This window comes from Lissotriton helveticus, chromosome 2_2, assembly GCF_964261635.1.
Source record: "Lissotriton helveticus chromosome 2_2, aLisHel1.1, whole genome shotgun sequence".
Classification (NCBI taxonomy): domain Eukaryota; kingdom Metazoa; phylum Chordata; class Amphibia; order Caudata; family Salamandridae; genus Lissotriton; species Lissotriton helveticus.
In genome coordinates, this window is record NC_136060.1 from 397,502,271 (window position 1) to 397,514,196 (window position 11,926).

The window sequence follows — 11,926 nt, forward strand, 5'->3', positions numbered from 1 at the left end:
CTTCTCATTTACCGTGCACGGGATCTCTATTTATCTTTACTTATTAGAGTACTAACTCCTGAGGTGCTTGGGTTGATTCCTAAACGACCAGGCAGTCATACACTGAAGTATGTGGAACATTTCTGGACTCTATGCTCCCCTGCTGTCCAGTACCTAGTTTATTGGGTTAGTATGATTTTTGTGGCGATTAACTGGTTATCACATACTCCCTAACCACCGAGCTGTGGGTCCAGGTCTGGCATCTTGTTTATACCTCCATGCTGTAGGAACCTGGCTCTCTAAATAGTGCACCAAAACGAAGTACCTTGTGTAGAGTCCAGGGAGACAGCTTAATATACAAAGACAAAAGTAGTTAATACTAAAACTCAGTTTGTGGTAGTTTGGGCGTTCAGTTCGTTTTAATCGAGGGTAGTGCTAAGCGTTTTTTTTTTTTTTGGGACTTATTAGACCAAGAACATTGTTATATAGTAAGTACTTTTAGATGCAAATTTTTCAATTTTGCAAAGCCACTTTTGTGCGCAGGTCTGCACTATTGAAGTCAATGGGAGAGAATAGAAGAATGCATTTCCAGGTTCACCTTTGGCATTTAGGTAAGTGGCAAGGCCAGGCCCAATGTTCTTCCTGCGGATAAGGATGCTGAGGTTGTTTTTCGCTTGTGCGCCTTGAAGAATGGGGGCACTGGAAAACCCACTGCACAAAGGGACTGAAAGGAAAGTCCAAGGGGTCCCACTATAAGGAGCAGGTCACAAGTGCTTTAGGACCACGGCTGGATAGTAGTTACCAAGGCCGGCGAGGTGCAGACCAGATAGGTCTGCCGACCAGTGTGCGTCAAGATGTTCTCGCGGTCAGGAGCTGGCAGCTCGGAGAGGTGCTTCCGGTACAGCTGGACCACTCGCAAAGTGGGTCTCGAATCTCGATGGGTGCTAGCTTCCTTAACAGTTGGAGTCCGGTTTGGACTCTGTCTCAGTGAATGCTGCAGGGCTCCAGTACCCCGAATATTGGTGCAGCACGGCTCCTTGTGTCTCCACACTTGGAGGGGAGACAGATTTGATCCTCCAGAGCTGGAATACCACTTTTGGTTTGGATGCGGTTTCTGTCACCAGGAATCGGCAAGTTGGCAAAATCTGATTTATGCGGTGGGGTTCCTGCTCCTGCAGGGGAGCGGTACCTTCACTCCTAGGGAGTTCTTTGGCAATTTGTAAAAGGCTGGAGGAGCTCTCGGGTTCTTGAAATCCTCCGTTGCAGGACAAGACAGCACACCACAATTGCTGAATCCTTAAGGCAGCTGGCATGGTTTGACCATTTCTTCAGTCCTCTGGTCTGCAGCTGTTCTTTGTCCTTTTCTGCTCAGTGTCAATTGAATCTAAGTTCAGGGTCCAGACATGCCTCCTAAATACTAAATTTAGAGGCGTTAAAGGGGGTTACCGATAGTAGCCAATGGTCTACCTACCTTTAGGGTGTCTTCCTGTAGAAGGGGCACTATCCTGACCCTAATTGGCTAATTACCTTACAAACTAAGATGGAGGGAAAGGAAAAGTGGGCTCCACATCACCTGTCCCACCTTAGTGCTGGTGCTGGCTGAATGCGTACCCACCTGTCCTCTTGCCAAATGTGGAGCAGGAAAGGAGGGTTAACATCCTCCACTATCTGGAGCTGCCTGGGTCTCATTTCGAAGGGGTCTCCTGTGTGCATTTATTAAAAAATCTAACACTGGCATCAGTGAGAATTTATTAAGCTGAGATGTTTGGTACCAAACATCTTCGGGTACAGTGAAGCCATCATGGAGCTAGGAAACTCGTGATGACAAATATCCAGCCCATGTACTCTCTATGGCTTCTGTGTGCCCTTAGAATATCAAGGCCATTCTTTGATATTGTAGGGTCCTATCTGCCCATGCAGATATGTCCACATATGGGATATACTGCACCCTGCCTTGGGGCTGGCAGGTGCTGCAGTAGGGGTGACTTAACTATACCTCATTCACTGTAGGTGGGCATGGGACACTGGAGCTGTGTACCATGTTGACTCTTTGGTTACCTCTGTACCAAGACACACTGCCTGCAATGGCAGTTTGCATGATCTTAGTAATGGGTCTCTGGGGTGGCATAGTTGGTGCTGCAGTCCCAGAGAACCCTCTTAAGTATCAATGCCCCAGGTACCATTTACTGGATAATTACAGGGGTTGCTGAAGTTGTGCCAGCAGACTAAGTTTTAGGGAAGAGATCTGGCACTGGTTGGCAGGGACCCAGTGCACTTTCAATTCGAAATCACATCCTACTCCAGGCATAAAGTGGGGGCTACCCATGTCAAAAGAGGCACTTTGCTACACATGCCTAGTAAAGACCGGCACCATCACACACTACTTTGGTGGAGCCTCTCAACCAATTGCAGTGCACTCTAGCAGGTGCCCTGTCTGTAGTTGTGGTACTAAGGCTTGGTAGGGAAAGGTGGCCCTACAATTGAAATATTAGTAGCTGTCAATTCCCGATTTTTTATTTATTTATTTATTTTTGGGGGTGGGAGCGGGGGATTCATTGTTATTTTGGTGCTTGCATCTCCAATGTTGACCTGTATTAGCATCCACAGCTACTGCTGTTACTACACATTCAGAAAGGTGGAGTCTACCTGGCCTGCCAAACCTCTTTAGCAGTCCTTTACATTAAGCATGTCCCACTATATGTCCATACTGACTCTATGGCTGTCACCATTCCTGGATATATGAACACGAGAACATATCTGTTGGGTAAAATAAATGTCCCCATGATTGTGGCTCAGCAAGCATGGTTTCCCATTTGAAGAACTGGTGTTTTTTGGCTTTGTTGTATTTAAAATAAGACTCCAGCAACCTGTAAGTTTGACTGGACCTCAAGTGATGTGGCTAGAGAAAGCAGTTTACAATGAGCTGTAAGGACTATTGGCTGTTGATTGCCTGCTGTCTACCTGGTCACACTGCAGTCTACAAAATGGCTGACTTGGTGACTTAAACTCAATTACCATGTTACTGTCTAGTGCTGCTTATTTCCGTGATGTCAGACTATGAAAGCATGCGTCGCTCTGTGGCTTGGGTTGTACACTATTACTCAAAATAAAAATAAATAGAAATTCCTAATCGTGTTGACATTTGAATTCGGTTTCCATAATGCCATGCCCAGGTGTCAGCTGCGCTTCTGCCCAATGACTGCTTTCATTTTGACCTGCTCTCAAAATGCTTTTCTCTGTGTAACGTCTGGCATCCTACTGCGTGACCTTTTTAGGATCTGTCTTCTGCGTTTGCAGATCTGTGATATGTTTGTTTAGCTACAAAGGTCACTTGTGAAAGTTGTCCCAACCTTTTCAGTTGTCACCTTATTCGTGTGCACACTTCCAGCCAATACACTGTACAGCAGAAAAAGCCCTTCCTGTTGCACCTACTGGTTATGTATATCTAGTGCTCAACTGGCATCATTAGGATGTGCTCTTAAAGACCAATCGCTTGCTTTATTCCGACCCAGTTGCACTGAGTTATTTGGCCAAGTTTGACAGCTGAAAGATTGCAGAACTAGGCAGAGTTTCCACTGTTCGTCTAGGGCCCACGGGCAGAGATGTGATGGGCAGACGTGTTCGTGGCCATGAATCCGAGATTTGTATGCCCCGGCTTTGAGTTTAGATTACACAAGCCCAGCTAATCACTGTGGCTGGGACATTCCTTGAATCCAATTCAAGGCAGCAGCAGCTGCCGTTAAGCCTTACACACCTTGTCCTGCGGAGGCGGCCCCCGGTGCAATCTCCCATGGCAGGAGCACAAAGCCCTTAAATTGAAGAGTCATTTGGTGGCGCTTTGAGCCGCCTGCCCGGGTGGCAGCTGAAGTTTGAGGCACATCTCTCCTCCCCTCGTGGGCAGGGCGCCTGCAAGCAGCTGCTCCCTCCCGCATCTGCATCCCTCGCCCCCTTCCACAAAGGCCCTGTGGCCCGACAAACCTACCGGCTACAGACTGGTCTATGGGCTTAATGAAGTTGAAAGTTGGCACGCATCTTCCTCACAAATCACAAGTGTGCATTTTTCGGGAGGCGTTGCGCGTTTAATGAGCATTTGCTACTTCTGTCGAGATCCTTTGTGTGGGGCCTGCACTGCTCTCTTAGGCAGCAGTTTGTGTTCGTTTCAGTAGGAAAGTATTCACTGATGGTCTGGTGAGAGAAAGCGGGGTCTTCTCGGAGTGTACACCATAAATATTGCGAATATGCAGCAACTCTACTTTTTTGGGTGGCGCATAAGCCGTCGGCACTTCCAAAACTTGAAACAAAAGCCCCCTTCATGTGCAAAAAGACTGTCGCTGAAAATAACCTAATAACTCGGAATCATCCCCCCCCCTGTCGAAATAATGCCATGGACTGTAAATCTTGCCAGCAATCAATAAGGCATGAATTAAGGCCATGCTGCTGGCGGCTCCTTGGCGCTGCTCCAGGCTTCGGCCTTGCCCTGCCATTCAAGGGATCAGTTTAATGCCGTGAGGAGAAACCCCAGAGATTCACGCGCTCCGGGAGTACATGGGCCCGGCGAGCTTGAATAAGCGAGCCGCAGGCCGGAGCGGGCCACTGGCGGGGACCGCGACCCCGCCGGGCTGGGGCCTGGCCCCTTCCTCTTCAGCGACGCTTCAACAATCAAAGGTCCCCTTTTCATCCTTTGTCACCCGGCGAGCATCCATTTTAAAGTTCAAATTCCAGCAGGCTTGGGAAGAGGGGAAGGGGGCGGCGGGGGCGTGGCTCGGGATGATAATGGAGCATCAAAAGTGAGCTGCAGACAAGCCAGCACTTTGTCCTGTGACAGGAGGGAACAGGCTGGGGGTACTTAGCAGTGAATGGGCGCTCCAAGGCCCGGTTTTTTCCTGGACCAGTGAATGAAACTTTGGCGAGGTGGCGGGCGAGGTGGGCATCTGCCGCTCTGCCTCCATGTGGAACGGCCGAGGCCATCACAATGCACGATTGGGCCCAAAATGCCATTTAATGAAGTGAGGCTGTGTTCCCTGCTCCTCCATGCTTATCAGGGCTGAGGCAGGCCGCGGTGGCGGGATGTGTGGTTTAGGTGACTGAAGCAAAGGACGCCGTCGCTTCTTTGCACACATTGTTCACCTGCTGAAATGTTTGCAGTGACAAATCTTCTTTGCGTCCCTGGAAAGTCGCACGTTGAATTACCCACGGCACGCCCCCACTGGAAGCCCCCAGGCCGGCTTGTGTGCTCTTTGGCACGGAACCATAAATGCCAGTCCGATTCGCTGTGAAAATAACGGATGAATGAAGACAGCTGCGTTTTGACACTGTATGAAACTGCGTGATGCACTTAATCCCCCGGCCCAGAAAAGCGGCCGACAGATGTTTCTTGAATTCTTTATTTGAGGCGAACAAGCCTGAAATGAAGTGAACGTGCCCCACCTAACTTGAATATAGGCATGCTTTTACAATGGTTTAATGGATGTAGTATCCACCAGAGCAGCGGGGGCTCGTCCATTGGTTTGGAATGGGCGTGAAACTGGCAGATGTGAAGTCATATACATTTTCTCCACTTACATTTTTATTATGCGCTACTTGTTGTTGTGAACTTCTCCAGTTTTTGGATATAATTTAATTTCTACAACTTTGCAATTGTTCGTATTTGACTTCTGATACGGAGATCAAAATGTTTGCATAGAGAATACATTTACATAATTTTAACTTGGTTTGCATTTCATTCTAATGTGTCAAATCTGGCCAATAGCAGGTTCAACAAGGCAAAGGTACTCCGTCTATTATTGATCAGAGAAATGAGCGGCTTTCTGTAAAAAACATTCTTTAGAGCAAAAAAAGAATGGGCTGCTCTGCCCTCCACCCCTGTTGGCGGTCAAACATACGAGACCTTCGTCTCGGCAACAGGTGCATTAACCACCAGTGCAGTCTCAACTTGCTATGCATAAGTCATGAGTAGTTGAATGCACTAGGTCAGTCACGATACCTTTCTCCGCAGCAAACTGTACGTAAGAAAAATAAGGTAGGTGCTGACTAATTCATTGCTCAACCTGCTCCATTCTCCAGTCCAGATTAAATAGCCGCTCGCTCAGCTGTTTGGATACATATTCACAACCGTCAAGGTGAGCAGGTTCACGTATTCACCCCCAACCTCCCCAGCCCCTCTTCCTGGTAGGTTAACCTGCTGACAAAAGAAAAACCACTGGCCTCCAGATTAAAATGTATTTAAGATGCAGCAATGTCCTTTTCAATGTTTTCTTCCAATCGGTGTGGTCTATCAAAGCTCGCTGCAGGGCAAAGGGTGCAGACCCTGTAGGCCCACTTTAGTGGAGTCAAGTCTATTGAGCTAGGCCCCAAGCCCTCCATGTGCTTTAGTTAAGGTCCGCTTCTGAAGGTTTTAGTTTATGTTCTGGTTGGAACTGATACCATAGTCCAGTCCCCAACATTCTACCAGAGTGCTGCTTACCATGCTTTACCCGTGCACTTTTCCATAGATCTGTAGGTTTGCGAATCTCTGGTAAATGGGGTTGGGCTGAAGTTACCAAACTTTTCTTTAAAGTTTTATTTGATGGGTCATTTTCACGGATGCATAATGAGGGTAAGGTGAATGGTGGGGTTATGTGCTCCACTGCACGCTCTGTCCAAGATCCGTGGCTCTTTCACCTCCAGCATTTTGTTTTGTCCATGTGCATTTTTTCTCAGTCTCCACTGGCAAGAAGACCCCCTCTAGTTTTGTTCCCTAGAAACAAATCCTCGTTTCATGTTTTGTATCCGTGCCTTATGAAAATCTCTTAATATTTTACTTAGTCTGTTAATGCTGTCACTTAGTTAGTCACCTTTTTCTGTGTTCACCTTTTTCTGTTGTCATTTTAGGTGAATGTGGGTTTTGTATTTGTCTAAGTTTGTTGATCAGAGTTGGGCTTCCTTTTTTTAATAACGGCAGTAGACTGAGACATCCCCTACTCTAAATGTTTGTAAGAAGAGAGGTTTGTTGTAATTCATGTACAACTAGTGATGTCTGTAGATCATTAGACGAGAACTGCCTTGAACACTAGGACATTTGTATTTTGGCGACTTAGTTAGTTCACCCAATTGCTGTTGATTTTAGCTTGTTTTATTCTCTTTAGCGCAAAGATGGCCTGTGGGGTGAATGTTTGTGTCCACTACAAGTTACTTTGCATGTGTGGCTTATGCAGTGATTCTGTACAGATGAGGGAAACGGATATGCAAACAGAACCGTACCAAGTATGTAATTAATCTAATTAAATAGGCTAATATTTTCTGATGCCAAAACAATGAAACGTGCAGTCTGTGGCACCATGGACTCGGGAGATTCTCAACTTTGGCTGTGATATGGTTCTATAGCACTCTTTCAGCTTTTGTGCTGTAATAGCATGAATTTAATAGTGCCCATGAACCAAAAAATAGTTTCCTGCGCAGTGTTTTCACCATCTTCATGTGTGTATTTGTTGAGATGTACGTGTAATATGCTATTGGTACTGTGGCGAGGATATGACTCATGAAAGACAATTGCTAGTCATGAAAACACACCAGGCTCGAGTTTATACCTAGTGCTACGTTAACCTTAAATGCACAACACTTCTAAGGGCAACCCTCAAAACTGTGCAAGGAGTTGCACCCTAAGCTTAACCTGGTGTAGTTTAGTGACTCAATTTAGGGTATTGCAGATGTCCATGAAATGTACCTTCATGGTGCTCCAGACATTTCTCGTGGTTCTTACACTTGTAATCTGTTTTTACAGTGGTATTGTGCATGCTCACAAGGAAAGCCCCTCATGCTTCAGACGCGCTACTGAAATGCAAAGGCTGAGCCACAGCCCAGTCTCAACCTTTCATTTGGCATTTAGCTAGGGCGTCTAGTAGCGAGGTGAATTGTCAAAATGAAGTTATTAAATTTGCTGCTTTTGTTTAAGTGCAGAAGCCTTTTTTCTTTGATTTTTCTTAAGTCTTATTTATACATGGGGACAGATTCCAAATTGAAGTGGGCTTTAAGTGTTAAAGGGGCTATAGCAAGTGGCACAAGAGCTTGCTGTTAACTACACTTGCCCGTTGCCACGCTAAGTGATTGCTAAATAACAAACTTGCTGTGGGCTCGCTTAATTCTTGCATTTAATTTTCATCAATTTAACGGGTAAGATGAATGGGTTCCTTTGCAACCACAGCATAGCATGTTCGTGAACCACATCCCTGCCAACTAGATGGTGTGATAAAGGCACTAAACTTGCACTTGGCTTCTTTAGCACAACTTATTGTATTGTCCATGGAGGCAGGGAAATCTTAGTTAGAGGAGCTACAAAATCATCCATTTCTGACCTCTGCCTTTTCCTGTATGTGGTAATCGACTAAAACGGCTTTCTGTACTTTTGGGCAAGGGAACACTTAAACATGTATATATAAAATGTGTACCTGGCCAAATTTAGCTCACTTTCTTCTTTATTTTATAATCCGTTCTTTTGGGCTTGCAGTTGCTTCTAGTTTACTGATGGCTTTTGAGAATTTGCAGCGCCTTAAAGTTACAAAGTTGGCCTGCTAGAAAGTGGCTTACCCGAGGGCCTGTTTGATTTTACACATCAGGAACCCAAAGTTAGTCATTTAGAGCCGGTTAGTAGGAAAGGGAGGGGATTAGTCTTTACCATGGAGGTTCTTCGACATTGTATTCTTTGTTCCGCTGTATGGACTTGTATGTCTGTCTGTATCCCTGTGTCTTTGTGAAATAGTTGACCTTGTTTAAAATGGTGTAATTAAAATAGAAACGTAAATGGTCAAATTCAACTTTGCTATGAGTTGGTATTTATATATAAAATTAGAATTAGTGCAGTCCATGATGTTGGTGCATTTTTTTTCTCCAGCTAAATGGTTTTAGTTGGTATAAGATTGCAACTTATTTGGCCATACTCTGTTTGTAGAATTGCAATCCTGTGGATCATTTTCTCAATTTTGCTTTGTGGGTTGCACGAAAAAATGACCTTGCCATTGGGCATTTTTTTCGTGCTTTGTACCACAATGATGTGGGGTTGATTTTGTCCCAGTCCTTTAAGCTTCCCTAATCCAACTTCAAATGTTGTTTTGTCTTTTGAAACATTCTACTGTCCACAGTAAAGAGGGGGAGGATAGGAGTTGATGGGAATTCAGCTTTCTGAATCCCCTGCCTTTCATGTGCCATATACTCCTATTCCATCATTCACAAAACTTCACGAGGACACGGTTTCTGAGTATTGTTACCAGAGCTCTCCAGAAGTAGCTGTGACTAAACCAGGGAAAGGTCTTTATTGATCCTGGGGTCGAGTATTGAACTACAGGAAAGCTATGTCGATATGGTATATAGGAGGCAGCAGTAATGTTTTAACTGATTATCTTGTTAGAAAAAGCATAAAAAGGTGAAGATTGTAACCATTTTATTTTTTAATTGCAGACACTGAAAAATTCCAAAAGCCTTTGCTCCCTAGACTACGAGGAAGATATTGATGACGACCCGCACTTGAAGACAATAGTGTCATCTCCTTGTGACTCAAGCGACCTTATGAACATTATAACTCCTGGTTCCAGTCCAATGAAGGAGCAGCTGGAAGAAGCTAGGCATCTTGGGCAACATCCTGTTGGCCACAACTCCAGGGATTACAAGAAAGCAGCTGCTGTGAGTGAAAGTGAGGAAGACACCAGTGATTGTGAGAGCATTGAAGAGGGTATCTTTCCGCTTGACTGTGGAGACTTGGACCTTGAGCAGATTGAAAACAACTGAGCCTCCGCATTCAATGACTGAGAAATATATAATGGCGGACTTTCTCTTTACTCAGTCCAGATCTCTGGATTTCTAGATCTGCTGCCTTGGCCTTTTTTTTAGAAGACATTTCAGGCAGGGTGGGAAGTGACTATCACCTGTTTAATATGTTGATCATTGCATCGACAAAAGAATTTTGGTTAAATGTTATTTTTGAACATTAAGGAGTAATTTTTGATTAAAAATGGCCTAAGATATTTTGCGTTTGTACGGCTTTTACAGTTCTGAAGATAGCATCTCTATTTTGAAATGAATTTTCAGAAGGGCATTCTATGAAGTGCTATTCTACTCTACACTGATTCTGGTGCGGGTAAAAGTTCCTTTTTTATTAAGAGCTTCGTGTGTAAAAGAAAGGTAAACTTTATAATTCAAACCTGCAAGCATCAAGCAATAGATTGATTGAAACTCTTGGTTGGCTACTGGTCCAAACTACTTAATTGCCTCCTTTACGTTGCATTGTTATACTAAGAAATAGGTACAAAATATTTTGACACATTCAGTCTTTTTGATCAAATGTTGTATTAACCTACCCGGTTAATATCTATGAATTCACTACTTGAATTATTTTCAGCCTGAGCAAAGTAAGCTAGTTAGGGGGCTAAAATCCTTTAGTAAGTGCCGCCTTCTCAGTCCTTCCGTTTTCTGTGGTTTAAACGAATGTATAAGAGCACTTGAACTGTTGTAAGAGACTTTATGATCAGTTCACCAGGAGATGATCCAGTCAACAAAGCAGGAGAAAACTAGTCATTGTAATAAATAAAATGCAAATGAGCTTAGCAAACTTGTTTTGATTTTGTTTCGAAATAATAGTTTTGTTTTTATGCATGTTAATGTAAAGCCATTTCAGTCCTACATAGCTGAATTCCATGAGTACAACAACTTGTTGCTCTTTAGTTTAATGGAGGTGTGCACCTTGTCTTGGAGACCCATAGTACCACTCTTTTTTTTTTTTTCTTCTTTTCACGTAGGATTATCCTACATGTACTAATTTTCCCAATACTCCATGTAAGGCGGGAGCTGCAATTCCGACAGGTCAAGTGATTTGAAAGATCATGAGGTTCATATGAAAATGAAGCAACTGAATGTTGAGATTGTTTTCCCTGAGTAACTTGAAAAGATGAGCATATATTGAAATATTCAATCTTTATCTGGTACACAGTATACAAATCTACTTGGCGATTTGCCGATCTCCTGGCTACACATTGATTGCATCTGTTTTTTTAAAATGTTTTTGGAACTGAAGAGTATTTTAGTTGCCACAGAAGTAATCCAGCGTACAAAGTACGGGTAATCTTCCAGAAATATATACAATAGTCAAATATAGCTCAGTTAGTGTCTCTACTGGATTTTGAATGGTGTCTTTAGCAGCCACACTTCTCATTCAATGAAACCTTGAGGATTTCTGCCTCTTCAAAGATGCAAAGACTAGAAGAATACCTGAATCCTGTATCTGGAATTAAGCTTCCAGATATATTATGTAAACCGTTGGCTTTGTGAATACGTAGGGGAGTTGTTACCTACTGTACAGATAACTGTTAGTGATTGACGAACAAAGCCTGTGTATTGGCCTGGCAGATGTAAGGTACTACAGTACAGAACCTAGAATAGCTGAGTTTACAAACCGGAAATACTACTTTCATTTCAAACTTGCAGAGTCTATTGTACTAGAGAAGTAGCTTTGATGGTGGACTACACTTAGTGCAGTAATTTTATCTCCAACCTAATCGGTCATAAATGTATTTTTCATCCTTGTGTAGAAAACTACTGGCTGAGGGAAAAAAAAAAAGAAGTCGATGCAAAAGAAATCCAGACACTTGACCTACTAAACCTTTGACTGCCTTGCTTCCGCGGGAGTCAGAGCAACTTCAGATATTGCCTCTATAGTGATGAGTTTTATGGGTCCTCGGTGGCCAAGAACTGTTTCCAGCCTCCCTGTCAAGTGCCTGAGCCAAAAGGTTTTTTTCAATTCATCCTCCTAGAAAAAATGTTCAGTATTTGAAATATGTATTCTTCTTTGAGGCGCATATTCTTGTGTTGGAGCTTAGCTCTTCTGAATTTTTTTGTGGAGAATGGCTCTTGCTCCTAGGTGGAAGCTCCATGCCAAATGGACAGCTGCAACTTGTATCAAGCCACCTGCTCTAATGTAATTATG

The 11,926-nt window shown here is 43.9% G+C and overlaps 1 protein-coding gene across 3 annotated transcripts in view; it reads left to right on the top strand.

The window, feature by feature from the left end:
* The window catches only part of FAM53A (family with sequence similarity 53 member A), a 76,804-nt gene extending 66,249 nt beyond the window's left edge, over nt 1-10,555 (top strand). For all 3 annotated transcript variants that reach the window (XM_078678636.1, XM_078678637.1, XM_078678638.1), the window contains exon 5: nt 9,409-10,555. In XM_078678636.1, coding sequence (XP_078534762.1) covers nt 9,409-9,735 — 327 coding nt within the window. In that variant the 3' untranslated portion in view covers nt 9,736-10,555. The remainder of the gene's footprint in view (nt 1-9,408) is intronic.
* The last annotated feature ends 1,371 nt before the right edge of the window (nt 10,556-11,926 follow it).